Raw genomic sequence first — 21,316 nt, forward strand, 5'->3', positions numbered from 1 at the left:
TCGCCCGGCTCCCCATCTCCCCTTTTTGCCTCAGCTACACAAACACACTCTCCTGACTAATGTCGTTAAACTGTCGTGCCACTTCCATCTCATTACGGTAGTGACACAAAGGGGGGCAGGTGTAGCCCTCACAGGAGAAAATCCAATCTAAATTAATTTCCCTGGCTGGGGATGGCAATGGGATGCCTCTAGTAGTAACAGGAAGGAACCCATACACCCTGGAAACAGCAGGGCACCCCAGGGGGTGGAAACAGCACCCGGTTCCCCGCTGCAGGGGTCGGGTTCTCAGCAGAGGCACCAGTTGCCTTTGTGAAGGGGCAGCCCCACACCCACGCCCCTGGGGGTGAGGACGGCAGGGCTGGGTCCTTTCAGTGACCCAGGGTTACCCTTGGCCTCCTGGGCTCACTCAGGCCTGCCGGGCTGCTGCTTTGCAGAGAGTGAGGGGAGGTAGGAAGGCTTTATATTTCTCCCTCCCAGCTCTGTGACTCTCTGCTTCCCTAGTTCTCATCTTTACCCCCACCTTCCCTTTTACCTAGTGGCAGACACCCTTAGCGGGACACCCCGCCCCTGCTCAGAGCACCCCCATGACCGTGCCAGCTCGGCCTAGTTACCGTCTCGCTGCACTCCCCGCTGGGCACCTTATTAGGTTTCAGCTGCCCGGAGTTTTCTTACTTTTTTTTTGATGTGGAGTTGGGGTGGGGATGAGCTGTTCAGTTTTCCACCGGAAGCCCATTAGCTCTTCAGCGAAGGTGTTAAGAGGAATTTCAGCAATTTGCTCCTTCTGTAGCGTCACTGGGCAGGAAATGGAAGGCTGGGAAGTGGAGAAGTGAAGCAAGAGGCCCCCGACCGTGGACCGTGTGCCCGTTGAAGCACGCTGCCAGCCGGGCACAGTGGGACTGGGGCCTCCAGCCTGGTGTGGGGTGTCCTGGGGGTGACAGGGGTGCTGCTGGGGCAGGTGGGCCTGGCCAGGGCCTGGTGCTCAGAGGTGGGGCAGCAGCCAGCTGCTCCCTCTAAAGTTGCCCAACTGAACTGTAGAAAGTGAGTCAGACAAGGCAGGACGTCCATTTCTACCCATCCTGATGCCCGCTCCGCCCTCACCCTGGTCCCTCTCTCCATTCTTTGATCTGTTGAAAGGGAAAAGGTCGAGACTTAATGCCAGAGGAGAGTCTGTCCGCCTCTTCCCTGGAAGCAGTCTGTGGTTCCCTCTGAGGCCCATCTGGTGAAAAGGCTCCTTGGACCTGTTTGATGAAATCCCTACCCACCCCATCCCAGACTAGGTTGCTCAGCAGGGCCTAGGTGGCCTGACCTGTAACCCCTGACTGTCACCTGACCATTGGCCCCAAGTTCAGGCTGCACGATTCCCCCTGACTTGGGTCCTGTCCATATGTGTGGCACCACTTCCTGGCGGCCTCTGGGTGCTGGAGACCTGGACTCTTCCCTTATCTGATGGAGCCGCCATGGCCACGCTCCCTCGCAGGTTTGACAGTGAGCTCTCGCAGGCACATGACGAGGCCCAGCGGGAGAAGCTGCAGCGGGAGAAGCTGCAGCGGGAGAAGGACATGCTCCTCGCCGAGGCTTTCAGCCTGAAGCAGCAGATGGAGGTGCGTGGGGCTTCCCATCATCCATACCCCAACCCCATCACAGGCTCGGGCCAGCCCAGGGCCAGCCTCATCTTCTCTTTTGCTCCAGGAGAAAGACATGGACATTGCGGGATTCACCCAGAAGGTTGTGTCATTGGAGGCTGAGCTCCAGGACATCTCTTCCCAAGAGTCCAAGGATGAGGCCTCTTTGGCCAAGGTCAAGAAACAGCTCCGAGACCTGGAGGCCAAGGTCAAGGATCAGGAAGAGGAGCTGGATGAGCAGGCGGGGACCATCCAGATGCTGGAGCAGGTGCTGAGGGCTTGGCTGAGGAAGGCACTGCCGTCCCCACAGCTACCCCGGGGTGTGGGCCAGAGGAGGACAAGATCCCAAGTTCAGTCGATCATTCCTTCTCTTATTCACAAAATATTGAGGGAGCACCTGATCCGTGCCAACCACAGTGTGAAGATAATTAAGCTTTCATGGTACTTTCCACAAGAACAGATCTATATTGACCTCCACTGGTGAGGGGCTCAGAGTCCATGGCAGCAGGAAGGCCGTGAGCCCATCCAGCCTGCCACTGAGCTACCATGTCAATTCAGGGAGCTAGAGCCTGGAGGCCAAGTGGAAGAGCTGCAGGACTGCCCCCACCTGCAGCAGCCTTCTCTGGGCCTGTGGCAGACATCTAGGAAAGGAGTTCAGCTTCTCTGGAGAAGCCGCTTGCCATAGAAACAAGGTGGGAGCAAAGGGAGACGTTCCCTGCTCCCAAGCCTGGGGAGAGCGGCCCATCAGGGTGCAGTGGGGAGGGGTCAGGGTGCTGCTGGGAAAGAAACCCAGTCCCTACTCCCACCCACCTCCAGGCCAAGCTGCGGCTCGAGATGGAGATGGAGCGGATGAGGCAGACCCATTCCAAGGAGATGGAGAGTCGGGATGAGGAGGTGGAGGAGGCCCGGCAGTCATGTCAGAAAAAGGTAAAGCAATGGGCACTTACTTGTCCAATATAAATGCCAGTTCCCCCATCACTGCTTTGAAGTAAGGGCTTTTCTGTTTCTTTACCTTAGCCACATTATTTTCCATTGCTATTCAGGACCAGGAATCTCCACTCGGGATCCTGGCATTGGCTGGGATGTGTGTTCTCAGGGTCTGTAGAGAAGCTCAGGCCCTTGAGGAGTTAATGCCCCCTGCTTTCTGTGCCAAGCAGCAGGCACAAGGGCTCTGGAGCAAGGGCTCCCACACGGGCCTGGGCCCCTGTGCATGGCCTGCCGTCCCTCCTCTCCCAGGCGGCTTTGAAACCCTAGGAACTTTGAATTCAGGGTCTGCCCCTCTGGGGTCATCCATGCTCAGCGCCGCCCCACTCTTTTCCCGGGGTGGGAGGATCCAGCCGGGAAGGGGCTGGCTGGCACCAGACACTGAAGGGACGAATGGGCCCCTGTTCCCAGTTAAAGCAAATGGAAGTACAGCTCGAGGAGGAGTATGAGGACAAGCAGAAGGTGCTGCGGGAAAAGCGGGAGCTGGAGAACAAGGTGGCCACGCTCAGTGACCAGGTGAGTGGAGACTGCTGGCTGCCGCAGGGAGAGCTGGGAACAGGAGGGGTGCTGGTTCCGTAGGGCCCGCTGTCATCACCTGTGGGATGGTTGATCACATCCACTGCACACTGGGCTTTCTCACCAGCTGGCATAGTCCTGGCACTTCCTCTGTCATTGCTCATTAGGCATCTCTGAGAGTGAGGGTAGGGTGAGGAGAGGGCTTGGGGAAGACAGGAGGAGGCCCCGGGGCAGAGCCCAGAGCCCCAGCTTCTGGTGTCCACCCAGGTGAACCAGCGAGACTTTGAGTCAGAGAAGCGGCTCCGGAAAGACCTGAAGCGCACCAAGGCCCTGCTGGCAGATGCTCAGATCATGCTGGACCACCTGAAGAACAACGCACCCAGCAAGAGGGAGATCGCCCAGCTGAAGAACCAGGTACCTGCAGACAGGAAGTCATCAGCTTTCTCTCTCGCCCTCCTGCCCCTGTCAGTGGTTCTTGAGTCCTCGGGAAGGGAGGTGACAGGGAAGTGGGGAGAAGCCAGACTCCCCAGGGTCTGCGCATGCTATATGCATGACTGTCAAGCCCCGGATGATATGGACGGGCTCAGCATCCACCACCCCTGTCACGGGAGGAGATGCCGGTACACACACAACACATCACAGCCCTGGGGTCTGAAGTAAACAGGGGAGAAGGAGAGCTCCTGGGTTCCCTCTCCCCTGTGAGCCTCCTGCACAGCCCTCCTGCCCCCAGGGAATGGCTGACGTCTCTCCCTGGGGCGGGGGTGGCTCTCTGTCCAGCTGGAGGAGTCAGAGTTCACCTGTGCAGCAGCCGTGAAAGCGCGCAAAGCAATGGAGGTGGAGATCGAAGACCTGCACCTGCAGATTGACGACATCGCCAAAGCCAAGACGGCGGTGAGGATGCGGGGTGTGCCGGGCCAGATTCGGGGGGCTGAGGGAGAATGGAGCTGTGACAGTGGCTGCTTTTACCCCAAACAGGGCTCATTCCCCAGCCCGGTCCCTTCACGCCAGGGCTTTCTGCGGTGAGAGCGGGCCTCCCCTCCTCTGCCTCTCCCCACTCAGAGCAGAGGCCTGGGAGGGGGTGAGGTGGAGGAGGGAGCCAGCAAGGGCCCATCTCCCTGTTTAACCACCTGCCTGTGGGAGCTTGGCCACAGGCCCCAACATCATAAATAAAGGCAGCAAGTGTGGCTGAGGGATGTAAACAGGTACCTAGAGATTAGCAGAAGCACCGATAAGATGGTATGGCTCCGTTTCCCTCCCCTGCCCCTGGCCAGCCCACTGACAAGCCCAAGCGGCAGCTAATTAGAGCGCTTATTTAATGCCTACCTTTTAATTCCCCACCTCTCCCACGGCCCATCCATCGGCCGAAAACTCATTACTGGGATGTGGCCATCGGTACCTCCTCAGGCAGGGAATGGGGCAGGGGAGGAGGCTGGGCTGGGCTCTGGGCTCCCTGGCCCCCCAGCTAGTCACCTGACTGCTGAGAGATGCCAATCTCCTGGGCTTGATTTATCCCCGTGACATTTATGCTCCTCAGCAGTTTTCAGGTGAGTAATTCAAATTCCTTAATTGTGTTAAAAAGGGCTGTTATAAAATTACCATTTTATTTAAATCCGAGTTAATAAATTTCTTGGCGGAGTCTTCCGCAGCTCCCCACGTCCCGGTAACAAGATGGATGGGGCAGAGAAGGAGCCAACGCAGTCATTTTGGTTTGGAATTACAGGCTAATAGATTCATTCATTTCCTGAAGCTGCTGTTGGCTGTCTCTTCTCCTCCCCCCGCCAGGAGTGGACTTGGCTGTGGGCGCTGGATGGCCAGGGAGCAGGCAGTCCCAGGAGAAACATGCCAGGAGAGTTTCACAGATTTGAGGGGTCCTTCCTTGGGGCCTGAAGGGGGCAGAGTGCGCACAGGTTAGGGCCTGAACGCTAGTGCTAGGATGATGGGTCGTTGGTTCTGGACAGACCTTTTCTGCCTTCTCATTAGCCTCCCAAGAGCTGTCAGAAAGCAGCTGTCATTTAGCCCAGGGTCTGCCTGAGCTGCAAAGACAGCCCTTTTCCCTCCGCTTCCTGGCCCACAGCAGGACAGGCAGTTCCCTGAGCATCACTGGTCCTGGAACCTCCTCCAGCGGGTGGGCCTGGCCCTATCATCACCCCGTCCCATTGGAGGTAGCCTAGGGAGGTTCAGTCTTTCCACCGAGGGCCATCAGGCAGGCCAGGCCTGACGCTCTCTGATCTGTCTTTGCCTCTGTCCAGCTGGAGGAGCAGCTGGGCCGCCTTCAGCGTGAGAAGAATGAGATGCAGAGCCGGCTGGAGGAGGATCAGGAGGACCTGAATGAGCTGATGAAGAAGCACAAGGCAGCCGTGGCTCAGGTACCCTGCCCAGGAGTGCCCCAGCGCACCCTGCAGAAGCGCTGTCCTCTGGTCCTCCTCTAGGTCCCTGGCACAGCCGCTGCTTTGGGGGGGTCATGGTGCCTGTGTGCCCTGGCCTCAGTGAGGGGTGGGGCGGGATGGATTTGGTGCTCATGGGGGATCCTGCTTCAGCACCCTCTCCTTTCCCAGGCCTCCCGGGATCTGGCTCAGATGAATGATCTCCAAGCTCAGCTAGAAGAAGCCAACAAAGAGAAGCAAGAGCTACAGGAGAAGGTGGGGACCAGGGTCTCCCTTGGTAGAGAGAGGGTGCCAGGGTCACTGTGTGTGGGGACCAACTCCCGAGCTCACAGGCCAGCACGTGCTTCTCTCTGCCATCAGTCAGCGTCAGCAAGTGCGGAGGCCTAGGCTTGGAGCCATGTCACCATAGCAGATGTTTCGGCTTCAGCTGCCTCATTTCGCATTTCTATGCCCTCTCTGGTCCTTTCTCTCTTCTCTCCAAAGGGCAAAATCTGTGCCCGCGCAGGGCCAGTTGGGGAATGCCCCTGGCTCGGGGCCCCATCCTTCCACCTCCCTGTGCATCCCTCCCTCCCTCAGCCTTCTAGTCACCATGGTGATCTTGCTGGGGGGTGGGGAGAGAGAGAACCTGCCCCTTCCCTTTCCAGGCTCAGTTCTTTCTTCCCTTCCTGCCCCCGCCCCCAACCCCGCAGCTACAAGCCCTCCAGAGCCAAGTGGAGTTCCTGGAGCAGTCCATGGTGGACAGGTCCCTGGTGAGCAGGCAGGAAGCTAAGATCCGGGAGCTGGAGACACGCCTGGAGTTCGAAAGGACCCAAGTGAAGCGGCTGGAGGTGGGTGCACACTTCCCCGTCCAGTCCTCAGCAGGCAGGGCTGAGCGGCCCCAACGGCTGGAGCCACGCGTGCTCAGCAGGGCCCGGCAGGCCCGCAGCCACCCTGCTCCACGGAGGCCTCTGCCAAGCTGCCAGGCCAGCTGACGGGGCGGGTGCCTTCTCCCCCGCTCGCCAGGCCTGCTCTCTGGGCACCGCGGAGACTGCCTGCTTTACATTCTGACTCTGTGCTTGCTTTCTGCCAAGGGACCAGAGCAGCTTAGCTTTTCGTCTTCATGTTTTCCTCCACCGTGCACTCCCCGCTCCGGTCCCCTCACTCGCTCTCTGGCAGGGTCATAAATATGCAGCGGATGGCACCACTTCTGCACGGGCTGGAGTCCGTCCTCTCATCTCACCGCTCTCTCTTTCTCTCCCTCCCGTTTTTTATTCCCTTTTTTCCTCAGTTCTTCCCATGCTTGCATTCTCTGCCTTTTCTCCTTCCCTCTTCATTTTCCTCCATTTTTGCCCCATGTTTTCTTCTCCCTCTGTTTATTTTCTCCCCAATCTCATTCCCTTTCTTACCCTGGCCTATTTCTTCCTTTCTCCCCATCCCATTTGTCCTCTCCCTCTACTTTTCACCCTCTTCCCTTCGACCCTTCTCCTTTTTCTGTTCACCTCCATCTTCCCTTTCCACCCCTCCTTCCTCCCAACTGTAATCTCCAACCTCCACATTTAATCCTTTCCGTTCCACTCTCCTGAAGCCAGCCTGCTCCAGCCCCTCCCTCTCCAGCAGAGCAGGTAGGAAGAGAGGCCAGCAGAATGATCTCTCCGGGTTTACACCCCTCTCACCCTATTTCAAGTTCTCCTCCTCCATCCCAAGCATGTAGACATCTGTCTGAGCACTGACAGGCCTTCATGAGAAGTATGTTCATGGTGTGGGTGCTGAGGAGCATCCCTGCCACCTCCCCATTAACCCCTGAGTCGGTGGAGCAGGAAAGAGGGTGGGGATGGAAATAGGTGACTATGGAGCTGGCAGTGGGCATCGGAGGGCATTAGTACCCTTGACCTTCGAAGAAAATATGGCTGGACCTCCCAGGACAGGGTCACAGTCCTCTGGCGAGCTAGAGAGAGTGAAGGAGACTTAGTAATAGTCCGTGTTCTGCCTTGGTCATATTTTGATCCATGTTTGACACACAGGAAGGGTTAAGTAGGTTGCCTAAGGCCCCAAAGCTATCAAGGGGCAGAGGAGGCCATTGGTCTGGTGGAAGTAAAATAGGACAGACCAGCTGCACTTGCCTCCTTTTCTCGTGGGCCCCAGTCCCTCTCCTCAACTCTCTCATTTTCCCTTCTGCTCAGAAAGGCAGTATGTGGTTTAGATGCACAGAATGTTAAACGCATACAGCCCTTAGAGATGTAGCCTTATTTTAGAGACATAGAGGCTGGGGGCTGAGAGTGGCAACCCCACGGCCAGTCAGTGGTAGAACCAGGATTAGGACCAGAAGCAGCGTTCTTCCCTCACACTCTGCCCCAATCTCCAGGGCCTTTTTTGCTCAGCGTCCTATGGCGCAGAAGGGAAAAATGCGTTCACGTTTCGGGGGAAAGAGAGATTCATCAGGCTTAGAGGAATGGCTTTGTGTTTGGCATGTGATGACTGTTCAGTCTCCTCCTAATCCAGAATTCTCAGTAAAGCCATTTACTTCTGAGCACAGGCCCTAGCTTTTGGAGCTTCTGGGTTTAGGGTCTCTGAGGGAAACCCTGCTGCCCATGGAGGCCCCCATACATGGCATCAGCGTGGACAGGCCCAGACTCTAGCCAGAGCTCTCCTCCGACCTAGGTGGTGATAATGATGATAATAGCACTTTTCATCTTCCAGAGTCCCTTCACATACATTACCTTATTCGGGCCTTAAAAGACCCCTGGGGAATAGGTGTTATTCTCCCTTTTTTACAGAAGGACAAAGGATGTCACCTCCGAGGGCTTTCGTTGCTTGCCCACCTAGCCAGTGAGCAGGGCAGCCGGAGCTGGACCCAGGCCTCCTGACTCTGGAGCTCTGCCACACCCCGCTCTCTGCCTGGCTGATGGGTCTCTCTTCCCACCTCCCTGTCCAGAGCCTGGCCGGCCGGCTCAAAGAGAACATGGAGAAGCTGACCGAGGAACGGGATCAGCGCACGGCGGCTGAGAACCGGGAGAAGGAGCAGAACAAGCGGCTACAGCGGCAGCTCCGGGACACCAAGGAGGAGATGGGCGAGCTTGCCAGGAAGGAGGCCGAGGCGAGCCGCAAGAAGCATGAACTGGTAATGCCCCCTACCCACGAGGCCTGAGGCTGGCAGCCCTCTGAGAACCTGCTAAGCACACACCTCACCCGTGGGCTTGTGGAGGTGGGCTGCAAAGAAACCATGGTTAAATTCTAAACCAGAATTAGAGGGAAGAGAACATGTCAAGAACACAGTCCACAAAGCCTAAGGGCAGGCCAGGGGCCGAGGGTGGTACCGGAGTCTCCGTCAGGCAAGGTCAGACCTCAACAGCCCAGCAACAGCAGATCAGAGAAAGCTCTGCAGGTTCTCAGCAGCACCCACGTAGCTGCTGCCTGGCCCAGAGAGACTGGAAGCTGGCCTTTTCTGGGGCAGCTGGGTGAGAGACTAGCCCTCCTGTGGACTGGACTGCCCCCTCTCCCTCCTAGGAGATGGATCTGGAGAGTCTGGAAGCTGCTAACCAGAGCCTGCAGGCTGATCTGAAACTGGCGTTCAAGCGCATCGGGGACCTGCAGGCCGCCATTGAGGACGAGATGGAGAGTGATGAGAACGAGGACCTCATCAACAGGTGAGGGGCCTCTATGGCAACCGTGGCCAGCTCGGAGGCCCTCTTGACTGCCTCCAGACCAGGTAGAACAGCTGCAGTCTGGGTCTCCCCACCATTGAGCCTCCAGCCCACCCTCCCCTCATTGCCAGACCCCAGCATGGACCCTGTCCTGCAGCAGCTGAGGGCTGGACAGCTGCTGCCTGGGTGAGACACCCTCCCCACTTCCTCTCTGTCCTTCTCCCCAGGCCTCCCAGGGACCTGGCTCTCCAGCTCTGCCCGTTCAAGATGAGTTATTCCCCCATTTAGCTGCATTTCTGATGGCGCCTGCCCCACTCTGGGGAGAGCAGAGATTTAAGGGCCCTGGTGCCTTGTTACCATGCCAGAGTTTTTCTCACATAAGACCCACCCAGGGAATGGTTTAGCAGAGAGATTTGTAGTCTTAGGCCGAGGAGGAAGTCACGAGGCAGGCAGACTGGCAGTGGGAATGGGGTCAGGCCCTGGAGAAGCTCCCAAGGCTGCCCTGAGCAGAACCCCCAAGACTTGCCCCCATCCCAGCTGAAGGCCGAGGCCCCATCCTGCTCCTGGGATGCCCGGGGAGCCTGCTCCTTTAGGGCAGGGGAATGGTGCCCCAGGCGGCCTGGACCTCCCTCTGAGGACAGCACTGTCCCACCTCCTGGTCTCAGCCAGCCAGAGCCTTGTCTTGCTGAGGAAGGAGGGGTCCTCGGCTGAGGGGTCCACCTTGGTTGACTTTTCTGTGTTCTTCCGGCCCCCTTGCCCACCATTTTCTTTCTGTTTCCAGTTTGCAGGACATGGTGACAAAGTATCACAAAAGAAAGAATAAACCGTGAGGACTGGAGCGCACGCGCTCTCTGCCTCTCCTCGCGTGGTGTCTAACCTCCCCCTAACCCTAGGCTCCCGCCCTGCTGCATGTCGCACGTGGACACACAGCCTCCTCTCCTCCTCTGAGCTAGTCCCTCATGCTAACACGGCTCACTCTGTCCCAAGGGAGGCAAGGGGGCAGGCCGCGCCCTGTAGAGCACAGGCAACGAGGGTGCTCCAACTGGGAGGCTCACTGGCCCCCACGTCCTTGGTCGGCAGGATGGGGGCTCCGTCAGAAAGGAGAGCTCAGCCTCATTGGGTGGTACCCACAGCCTGCCTTCCTGAGCTTCAGCCTCTGCCCCATCAGAAACCAAGCGTAGCCGCTTCCCGGCCTCTTTCTCTGGGGAAACGTCTGTTTGGGCTGGATTTCTCCCCATCCTTGGGCTCCTTTGGAGCCTGAGCTGCCTGAAAGAAGTGGGTATGTTTCATTTCGAAAGGTCCGCCACCTTCTTTCGGCAGACAAGGGTAGAAGGTGAGGGGCATCTAACAGTTACTTTTTGGGAGAAAGCATCCGGGCAGGGGAAGGGAGCACAGCCAGATGTGTTTACTTTACTCTCCGCAGGCACCTTGGGCTGAAGGAGGCCCCAGGCATTTGTGCTGCTGTCAGTCGGGTGGCGGGAAGCCCAGTAAATCCACCCCCTGTCCGTTTCCTTCTTTCTGGGTGGGAGCTGGGCAGCTGGGGCAGATGTGCGGGCCCTCAGGCAGGTCGGGGTGATCCTCCTTCAGGTCCGACAGGGCTGGTCTTTGGAGGTTGTTGTTCTAGCGCTGCTTTGGGTTTCCTCCCCGACTCTCTCTTGCCTGGCAGGCCTCCTCCACTGGCCAGGATGGGCTGGCGGCAGTGCAAAGGACTCCGTGAGAGCTAATGATAAATGTAATAGTGTGTAACAGTGATAGAGGGCCGCTGGAGCCCAGTTGTCACACGCAATTAATATCCCCTGCCGTTCTGTCTCCGTTTGTTTGTTCCCCCGCGATTCAGCTCCCAGTTAACTAATAGCACATGAGCCTGGACATAAATTGTATTTGACGTGAGGTTTAATTCCGACCATTTAAAATTTCAACTGCCCTCTGAGCCTGCCTGCCCCTAGAGTTTGTTTACGGGCCTGATTGTTTAAGGAAAAGAATCCAAACATCCTCTATAGGCTTGAAACTAAAGGGAAGGCAAGGGCGGGCAGGCCAGCTTCTCAACCCGTTCACTGCTCTGAATGTCAGGAGGCAAATTCATATTCTAGGCCCATGACTGTCTGTCCCCTGTGTGTTCTAGCCCTGCCATCCTTGGGCTGAAGGAGCTTCGAGGACTGATAAAATGCGCATTTCAGATCATATTCTAAACTACTGCACACGCACACACACATACCAGCGTGCACTCATGAAGGCACACAGGGCCTGCAGTCATAGCCAGGTTCCTGCTGACGGCAGAGGGGGTCTTTTCCTCAGCAGCTCTGGGCCCCTGCTCCAAGTTATTGAGCGAGTGTGCTAAGGCAGCCAGAAAAATAATGTTTCGATTTACTTAGAGATACAGTTGTTGTTGCCATAACCCTAATGAAAGCAGTAAACAGCACAGTATTAAGGGAGATTTATACAGAAACGCTTTTAACATGTAGACATAGATTTCGCGATGCATACAGCACCTCCTTTCTAATGGCAATCAATATGGTTATGAACGGCGGTGATAAATTACAGGCTCTGAAGCTAGAGAAGGTTTTTTGCATGGGTGTATAAGTCAAGTGGTATTGGTGTTCTACAGGGCCTGTGCACCGTAGTAAATCTGCCAGGCTCGAACGGGCACAGGGCTTGCATTAGCGGTTTCGGGGCTGTCTGCTAAACTCCTGTTTAACCGGGGCATCAGCCAGCCTGGTCTTTGTTACAATTCTGTATTTGATGGAAGCCCATAAAATATGCTTCTTTATTCCCCTCCCCTCAGTCATGCTGTCTCATCCCCAGAACAGAGTCTGGTGGCTTCTTCTGTGTGTGCATACACACACGTGCACGCACATGTGCACACCTGTGTGGCTATTTATTCAAGAACATAATTCAGGAATGGGGCTGCTTCTGTTGACACAAATGAAAGGAAATTTATATCAAGGAGAAATCCTAGCATATCCACAGCAGGGAACTTGGTGAGCAGACATTTTGCAGAATTCTAGAAGCAGTCTCACTCAGAAGCTATCTCCAAGCCCCTGCTGCTGTGTGAGGAGGTCACTGTGATTCCAGCATCAGAATTTGACTCCTTTGGGCTTTCTTGCAAGTCGAGAGGGCTCAGGCCAGCTTGGCCAGAAAAAAGCCCCGGGGGAGCAAGAGCTGGAGGCTTCCTGAGGGTGGAAGAGGAGACTGGGAGAGACAGAGCCCTTGTCTGGGATTTCTGGGCCCCACTGGATCTCCAGGTGCAGCTGGAATCTTGAAGCTGTTACGAACCCCTCGGGAAGTGCTGCGGTCCCCGCCTTGTCCTTTCTGTTTCTTAAGGGCCAAGGGGAGTCGCAGGATGGGTCTGCGATACGGCCTGTAGTGCCCAAGTTGGCACTGCATCAGCTCAGGAGACTCCAGGTTCAAGCTCACTTGAAGTCATAATGAAGCCCTTCTCTTCTCTGTTCCATCACCAGCAGCCCAGCTCTTGCAGTGAAGGCATGGAAAGTGGCAGCAGCTGTAGCCACGTTTTGGGGAACAGGCAGACAAGAACAGCAGAATAGGCCTCAGGGAGGAGCTGAAGGGCCCAGGGCTCCTCTTTTTAACCAAAAGCCATTTAGCTGTAATTGATGAATGGATGGTCTCCCTGTCGTTCTCACTGGATTGGTTGGCTGCACAGCAGCCTGTCACAGAAAGTGGGGTGGGGGTGCCTCCATGCTCCTCAGGATCTTCTCGGTGGCTGTCCCACGATGTGGCCTGCTGAGCGGGGCAGGGTCCTTGTGAATGGTGCGCTCCTCCCTCTAACTTCACTTGTTCTCTCTGACTCACTGATGCGCATGCGGCACTGCATCCCACCTCCACCCAAGACAAACCTGCTTTGCCACTTTTGCGCTGCCTCCTGGGCCACCAGGCGATCACCTCTTCCCAGCCTTGCCTATCTTTCTGCTCCTCATCCCACAGCGAGGGGGACTCAGATGTGGACTCAGAGCTAGAGGACCGGGTCGACGGGGTCAAGTCATGGTTGTCCAAAAACAAGGGGCCTTCCAAGGCGGCTTCCGATGATGGCAGCTTGAAGAGTTCCAGGTGAGCATGTGGCCTTAGGTGGGAGGAAAGGCCACCTCATGCCCCAGGGATGGATGAGCAGCGCCTTGATCCCAAAGAGGGTGGGCCTCACGCCACCTGCGTCTCTCTCTTGCCTGGTATGCGCGTGAGGGGCCCAGGCCTGCCCCTGGCACGTGGGATGAGCACAGGAGGCCTGGTTTCTTCTTAGGCAGGGTCTGCGGCACCCTTAATTTTCCGAGGTAATGTTTTCCTACCGGGCTTCAGGGCTTTGGTTTGGTGTAAGTTTAACTTCATCCCCACTTATTCATTCAACAGATGTTGAACGAACTACCTGATGGTTTGGGCCCTTGGAATCAAGACTGAAATGGGGCACAGGGGGACTCTGGATCCCACACCCTGGACAAGGCCAGTCCAGGCTGGCTGTGGACCTCTGAGGTCTTAGTAGGAATAGCAGCAGAAAAGGCCCCAATTCCCCTGACTTCCCTGTCACAGCTACAGACACATTTCTGTCTTTCTCTGCCCATTCTCTTCTTCTTCTTCTAGTCTCTTCACTCGCCCTCCACCATGCTTTCTGCTAACACCCATCCGCTGGGGGAACTTGCTCCCCTATTTTCCAGCCCAGTCACAGTCTTCTGATCACACAGGCAGCTCCCCCTGAAATCCAGGTCTCCAATTCCCATCCCCCACCTACGGGCCAGCCGGGGTCCTGTGCTCCCACCCCTCCTGCGGCCACTTCCCTGCTGACTCCCCCCTCCCAACTCAGAGCCATCCTGATCCCCCAGGGCACGCCTTTCCACCTCCTCCCAGAGAGCGCTGGGTGAGCTGGGTAGAAAAGGTAATCCCTCTCCTTCTCCAGCTCCCCTGAGGCCCCTTCCCAAGTCCAGCCCCTCACTGCAAGCACCCAGCGGCCCCCTCTAATTGGTTTAATTTACTCGGCCAAACACCATTTTGCTATTGCAGATAATGCCACCTTCCCCACTCCACTGCCATTCACCACTGCACGGCACCAGGCTCCAGGTAGTTGACAATGAAATAAATTGAACTAAACGTTTTCGAGGGGAAAAAGTGATGAAATAGAACAATAGTCTAATTTACATGACATTCTCCATGAAGCTATTTTCACTGACGCAAATTATTTTGCTTCATTTCCTCCGACGCTCTCACGGCCACTTTGCCAGGGCTGCTGCCAAGTTCTCCTTTCTCCCTCCCCCGGTGTCTTTATTCTCTACATTTAATGCTTGTTTCTCTCTCTCATTCTCTCTCTGCTACTGCTAATCCACTCCCGGTTCTCTCCTCCCCGGCCTCACCCCCGCACAGCAGAGCGGCCCTCAACACCCCGGGGAAGGAGGGCAAGGGGGTGGAGGAGAGGCCGGCCTCTGTGCTGAGCTCCCTGAGCTATCGGAAGCGGCTCACCCTGAAGGACTCCATCGGGGGCACCGGGGATGAGGATTCACTCTTCACCACCCTGAGCGAGCGGCCAGCCTCCCCCGAGAGGCCCCCCCGGAAGGCCCGTGGGGGCCCCAGGGAGGAGCTGGGCCTGGGCAGGAAGTCCGAGGAGCCTGAGGAATGCGGCTCCGTCTTCTCCGGGGTCGGGGGCTGCTCTAGCCGGGGGCTGGAGAAGCCGTGGGGCTCAGACTTTGACCGGGCCTCGGCCGTCTCTGCGGCCGTCAGCCGGGCCTCCTCGGCCACACAGCGTGGCTCCGGCGAGGATGGGGCCTGCTCCTCCATGAGCTTCTCGCTGTCGGGCTCCCCCAGTTCCCGCCGCAGCACTTCGAGGCTCGACGGCCTGTCAAGGACCTTCAGCCCTTCCTTGGGCCGGGCCTCAGCCCTCAGCCGGGAGAGCCCCGATTCCCACCTGTCCCTGGGCCGGAGCTGCCTGGATGATTGGGACGATGGAGCCAGTGTGGCCTTGAGTGAGGCCCACTCGCAGTACAGCTACCCGTCGCTGGCCCGCAGTCTGTCGGTGCCACCCCAGCCCCGCATCTCCGCCTCCGCCTCCGCCTCCGCCACAGATGAGCCTCTCGGCTCCAGTGTCCGTCCCATCAGCCGTCAGTCCTACCTAGACCCAGACCTGGAGGCTGCCATCCACGAGGTCTTGAGCTACAAGCCCGTCCCGTTCCAGCGGAGCAGCCTGGAGCCTGACTCTGAGGAGGAGGACCGGAAGAGCATCCAAAGCACCCGGAGCGCCCAACTGGACCCCCCGGAGCGCGCCACCAGTATCCGCCGCTCGGCCTCTGCTGCGGACGTCTCTGGGCCCCGCAGCAGCCGGAAAAGCCGGAGCAAGAGAAGGAGCACCTCCAGCTCCAGCTCCAGCTCCGAAGATTCCTCGGAGCACAGGCGGCGGAAGAAGGGGAGCTCTCGAAAAAGCAAGAAGAAGTCCAAATCGAGAAGGAAGAGAACGGAGACGGAGACCGAGTCCTCCTCGTCGACATCCAGTGGCTCCACTGTCTCAGGCCACAGCCGCTCGAGCGTGAAGAAGGGCCCGGCTGCGGAGGACAAGGAGGCTGGGCAGGCGCGCCGACAGTCTCGGAAGGAGGAGAAGAAGCGCAAGAAGGAGGTGGACAGCCTGATGATGCGGTACCTGTACCGCCCCGAGAGCGACTAGTGCAGTAGGTGGCACCTGGCGTGGAGTGCAGAGCATGGTGTGTGCCGCTTGGTGTGAACTAACGTGCTCCCGTCCCACCCGCCACCACCCAGGCCCCTTCCTGCATTCCTCGCGGGAATGGCCTCGGAGAGCCTCCTGGCTACCTCAGAGAGCCGGGGGCCAGCTGAGCTGATCAGTCATTCTGAGCCCTGAGCCCAATCAGCTGAACTCACTGGTGATGTCCATCACAGCTCCCGCTTATCAAGTCCTAACCCTGGGCCAGGGACCACCCCCCACCCCCCCGCCAGATACGTGCCATATTTTATTCATTTAATCCTCACACTAACCCCATAACCAATGTCCGATTAGCCCCATTTTATAGAACAAGAAGCTGAGGTTCGGGGAGGTGAAGTTCTTTGCCAAGGTTACATAGCTGGCAAGTGATGTTGCCAGGATCTGAATGGAATCTATTCAGCTTGCCCTTAACTACTCCTCCATACTACCCAAGGCAGAGCACATGGGCAAAATGTTTCCTGTATGTGTCTGGCAGCACCCATACGGAACTTCTGTCCATGACCCTGACACGCTGGGCCCAGGAAAGGGCTCTAGCTGACCCCCGGGCGTGGGTTGGTACATCACTGGCCATCAGCTATTAAGGGGCCTTTTGCTCAGCTCTCCCCCGCCTGCAGTGTCACCCTCCTCTCTGGCATGCGTCTCAAGCCTAAGAGTGCAAGGCTTACAGGGCTGCAGCGCCCACATCACCGCGCCCTGCAGCAGACCTGGAGATGCCTGACTCTCTCCCCACCCCTCCTACCCGAAGCCCACACATGAGCGTCACCTCATCTCAGCTCATCTTGTAAAGTTTTAATGAATAGAAATTAGCAGCTGCTGAGTGACAGCCCCCTCCTGGCTCTCCTGCCTCCCCCAGCCTCCTCCCTGTGGGAGGGAGATCTAGCTGTTAGGCCCTTTATGCCCACACCCCCACTTGGAAGAAAGGCGAAGACTGACTCACTGGAATACTATTGTTGCCAGTTTCCCTGGTGGGCGGTGACATTTGGATCACCCTGGTTATGTGAAGCTGTTTTTGGCATGGTACCCTCCCAGGGCAAGCTTGCTGCTTCCCAGGAGGTATGACCCCAGAGCGCAGCCCCCTGGGGCACGGGCACTATTTCCTAGATGCATGAACTAACACACACACCTGTCGCGTGCTAGTGGGCCTCTTGTGCAGTGGAGCAGCTGCCCAAGCACACTGACTTGGGCTGGGTTCTACCGAAAGGGACCAGTTTTGTTTTAAGGAATGGAGCCCATGGAAGTGAATGTTACCTGCAGCTATTTGGAGATGGTGATGGGATGGGATTGGGGGGGTGGTATGGGGGAGGTAGAACTTGAACCCAGACCAGGCTCATGGCCAACTCAGATTCTGTGGGCCCTGAGCTGCTCTGAAACCAAGCCCTTGGGCTTACCCCTGCTCTGTCACTCCCCCCATGTGGCAGATGATTGCAGGATGCTCTGGGAAGAGTAGGACGCATCTCAGTTGCACTAGGGAGCTGTTGTCAGCACCACAGTGAGAAAAGGCAGGGGTCATAATATTGTGTCTACCATCTCAGCCCGTCCTTCCACAGCCCTGCTGAGCGCCCTGCTCCCCTAGCACGGGAAGTCAGCTGACGGGCCATGGGAGGAGGTTTAGAAAGCAGAGAGGGCCAGGCCCTTCTGAGCACGGTACCAATACCTGAAGAGGGAGACTTGGGCCTAGGCAGGCCATCCCACACCGCCCAGCAACTGGTGGATTTCAGACCCCAGTGACTCAGCCCATCATCACCCTTGACCCAGCAAGAACAAAAACACAGAAAACCCGTTTCTTGCCTCAGCCACCAGCACAGTCCTTGTCCACCAGGAAGACAGGAGTAGTCCTGAAACCCTACACACTGCCACCTCCAACAAGGATTGGATTCACTGCGGCCAGAGTGGGCACCAAGCCAGAAGCTAGCCAACCAGTACAGAGCTGGCAGAGAAGGTCCAGGGGAGGGAGGACCTAGTTGGACTCAGCATGAACTGGCTTTGGGTGAATAAACTGCCAAGAGTGAGGGCAGTTTAGCTTCTCACCTGGTGATGGGGACCTGCAAGAATGCAGAACACGAAAGCATCCATAGCAAAGGCAAGGGGAGGGGGCTGCTCGCCCAGTGGGAATTAGCTTCTGAACCAAATCGTTTGTGACAGTGCTGAGCAGGAGACGCTGGCTTGTGAGGAGGAAAGCTTTTGAAACAATATGGTTAAAATGTTCAAATTGCAGCCCTGACTCTTGCCCCAGGGAAGGGGGCCAGCTGCCTGCTGTTGACTCTCCGACAGCTGTGGCTGTAGAAGCCACAAAGGAAACTGGCTAAAGAGCACCCAGGGTGGGAGCAGGGGTGTCTTGTGGCTGCACAGAGCAGGGGAGAGAGGCCTGGCATTTAACGCTCCCGGCTGCCTCTGCCACTGCACCCAGCATCTGGATGGAACAGTGTTGAAACCCAGCTGTCGTTTATCCAGGTGTCTGCCTGGCAAGCACAGGAATATGAAAGTGGGGTCTGCAGCTCCACTCTGAGGAGAGGTGTGAGGATGGAAAGGAGCACCCCATTTGCATCTGGGTCCCAGCCCTGGCACCCACCTCACCCCTGTCTCCCCACAAAATAACCCCACTGTCTTTCCACAAAGCCATTCCTTCCTTTGCCCAACAGCAGACCTTAGCATTGGGTGCCCAGAAGTTCTGTCTGAAAAATGAAAATAAAATCAGGCTCCTGCTAATTCACAATTCAAACAATCCAAAAGCTAAAATAACCCCAGTTTTTTCTATGTTGCACAGTCATCATTGAGCTTTATAATTCTGTCCCTGAGACGTCCCAGAGTCCTTAAGTGCCTTTGGCCCATCAAAGTAAAACTCATTTATGTTCAGACTAGTTTATATTAAATGTGTTTTGTGCTATTCTGATTCCTTTAAAAATGGTAATTCGTTCATGAGAAATACGATAACTATTAACCAGACTGCCCCATTCCTAAACCGTTTTGCATAATTGAACAGGCTCTTCTATCAGACTCTTCCATCTCCCCAGGGAGAGAGGAAGAGAGACCTGTCTTTACACACCCCCTGGGCTCTCGCCCAGGCCAGTGAGGAGAATGCAGGTTTCATCTGGTTTTCTCCTCAGGTCACCGGTCTGGCAGCAAGGTGGAGTCATCAAAAGGCTTTGAGGTCTAAGGTCCCAGGTTCAGATTTACATACTGGCTGTGTGACCTTGGGCAAGGTGCTTCATCTCTTTGAACCAGCTTCTTCATGCCATATCATGTGGTGAAGAATAAGATAGCACATCCAGAGTGCCTAAGACAGTGTCTCACATTACAGGAAATACTCAGTGATGAAATCCTTTCTTCAACACAGTTGGAAAAGCTGAGCATGTGGTTCTTTCTTGCAGAACGCTGTGTCCTCCTGTTTCGGTTTGGAGATAGAAGAACTTTGAAAGCGCTAGTAAACAAGGGCCTTCCTCAGATTCTTAAATCAGAATTGTAGACAGTGGGATCACAGGATTCCTGTTTATCCTAGCAGAAGCTCTCTAGGATCTGGAAGCAGGGCTGTGTCCCTGAGATCACTGGGCAGGGAGGGGCCCATTGAGTGCAGGGCACTGGTAGGGGTGGAGCCACCCTGGGCTGCATTTTCTCCAACATTGCTGAAATGACAGTGCACTTGGACTGGCAGAGGCAGTGGAGGTGGGAGGGGCAGGGGAAGGCTGCTCTAAGGCTTTGGAAAAGAAAGAAGAGAGAAGGTGACTAGAGGTGGAAATGAGATCCCATCCATGCTCAACGCCATGCGTCTGCTCCATCCAGGGAGTAATGCTTCTGCATATCTTGGTCAGGGGAGAGCACGAGGCTCCCAATGGCTTGATGAAAGCCTTGGGGTTGGATGATGGTACCAAGAAAGGGATGACTATGCCACCCTGAAACAGAGGTCTTACCAGCTCCTACATCCTGAGTCTCTATTCCTTGTGAGTAGATGATATCATGGTCAAGGGCAGAAACTCTCACCGGCCTTAGGAAAGCCTGACTAGGAAGAAGGGTTATGATCTGGGAGTATTCAATGGGGAAAGCCCGTCCTTCTTACAAGGAACCTTTTTGGGAGGAACTTTACTAAGACAGGTTGTAGTCGTGTAATCACCAGACCTGCAGTCTCCAAGTTGATGCAGTCCATGGACTGCCTGTATCAGAATCTTCTGGGGAGGGAGTTGAAAATGCAGAATTCCTGGGTTCCACCCAAGAGCTAGCAAATCCAAACTTCTCAGGGGAAGAACCCGGGGATCTAGCAGCCAGTTCTTAACGCACATTCAAGTTCGAGACCCACTGCTCTTCAGCATTGCTTTCCTCGGAGTTGTAAAAGGTTTCAGGGTCAAAACGATGTGCTCCTTTCTCTTTTACTCTGAGTATCTTCTGGGGAAGCTAGGGAAGTCTCCTTCTCAATTTGTGACTTTGGGGGAATGCTGCGACAGGGTTTGGGGGGCCTCCCCAGGACCAAAGGCTTTGGTGCTGAAGGTAAAGAGCGTCCTTCCTCTGTGACCTCATTCCTCTCTCCCTGCAGCCCCACCAGCTACTGGAAGTCCCTTGCCCCTGACCGGTCAGATGACGAGCACGACCCTCTCGACAGCACCTCCAGGCCCCGATACTCCCACAACTATCTGAGTGACAGCGACACAGAGGCCAAGCAGACAGAGACCAACGCATAGCCCAGGGGAGTGGTGTGCACCCCTCCCACCCACGGCCTATGCTGCCACGGCGCCTCTCCCGGGAAATGGCGGGGCACAGGTCTCCCCCACCTGACCGCTGATCTGCATGGGAAACACCCGACCCTCTTCCGTCAGGGGGCTTCCCAGGCTGTGGGTATCTGACTTTCCACGTGGAAGAGGTGGAGGGAAGAGCAGTTCTGAAAAGAGAACTTTCTGCTCCCGCCTTGGGCCACCGTGGATGGCAGGTGGCTTGGCACTGCATAGAGCCAGCAAGTTGACCTCCATCTCAGCCCCCTCCCCCCGCTCAGGGACGTTGGACAGATTGCCTACTGGGACGTTCTCGGGTCGCTGGGTCCATGGGGAGGAGTTTGGGGTGGGGGAGGGCTTTCTCTTCTCAGTGCCTGCTGTCTTACTACTTTTTAATTTAAATACCCAACCTCTCCATCACAGCTGCATCCCTGAGAGGGGGAGGGGGCTGTGGTGGCAGCCGGCCCGCCTCCCCGCACCGGGGATGACGAGGGGAACCTCAGCTTCATCTTTACTCTTCAGAGAGCAGTCCTTTCTTTGTGCAGCTGGAGAGACCCGTGAGCAGAGCTGGGCCCAGGTTCTTAAGAGTCCGTGTGGGGAGGGGCTCTCAGGTGCTTCTGGGTTCGAGCTGAGCAGGCCTACACAGACGGGGGTGCATCTGTACCAGCCAGAACTTCCAGCCCCTACCCTTCTTTGTCTCATCAGTGTGTTAAGTGCAATGACCCATTGAAGAGTAAACCCATTCCACCTAATGCCAATTCAGGGCTTATCCAAGCACTGCCTCCCTCCCCCT

The 21,316-nt window shown here is 56.4% G+C and overlaps 1 protein-coding gene across 11 annotated transcripts in view; it reads left to right on the forward strand.

Annotated features, from left to right (window-relative positions):
- Positions 1–21,108, forward strand: part of MYO18A (myosin XVIIIA) — a 96,127-nt gene extending 75,019 nt beyond the window's left edge. For 9 of the 11 annotated variants that reach the window (XM_060082193.1, XM_060082197.1, XM_060082198.1 and 6 more), the window contains 14 exons: positions 1,478–1,601; positions 1,690–1,890; positions 2,439–2,549; positions 3,018–3,122; positions 3,390–3,536; positions 3,900–4,013; positions 5,372–5,488; positions 5,678–5,761; positions 6,196–6,333; positions 8,418–8,603; positions 8,990–9,129; positions 9,908–9,952; positions 13,069–13,191; positions 20,352–21,108. In XM_060082193.1, coding sequence (XP_059938176.1) covers positions 1,478–1,601; positions 1,690–1,890; positions 2,439–2,549; positions 3,018–3,122; positions 3,390–3,536; positions 3,900–4,013; positions 5,372–5,488; positions 5,678–5,761; positions 6,196–6,333; positions 8,418–8,603; positions 8,990–9,129; positions 9,908–9,952; positions 13,069–13,191; positions 20,352–20,496 — 1,780 coding nt within the window. In that variant the 3' untranslated portion in view covers positions 20,497–21,108. Of the gene's footprint in view, positions 1–1,477; positions 1,602–1,689; positions 1,891–2,438; positions 2,550–3,017; positions 3,123–3,389; positions 3,537–3,899; positions 4,014–5,371; positions 5,489–5,677; positions 5,762–6,195; positions 6,334–8,417; positions 8,604–8,989; positions 9,130–9,907; positions 9,953–13,068; positions 13,192–13,485; positions 14,409–20,351 lie in introns of those variants that run through there. The other 2 variants (XM_060082199.1, XM_060082200.1) reach the window with 2 other exon arrangements.
- The last annotated feature ends 208 nt before the right edge of the window (positions 21,109–21,316 follow it).

The sequence above is a fragment of the Mesoplodon densirostris genome, chromosome 18 (assembly GCF_025265405.1).
Source record: "Mesoplodon densirostris isolate mMesDen1 chromosome 18, mMesDen1 primary haplotype, whole genome shotgun sequence".
Taxonomy (NCBI): domain Eukaryota; kingdom Metazoa; phylum Chordata; class Mammalia; order Artiodactyla; family Ziphiidae; genus Mesoplodon; species Mesoplodon densirostris.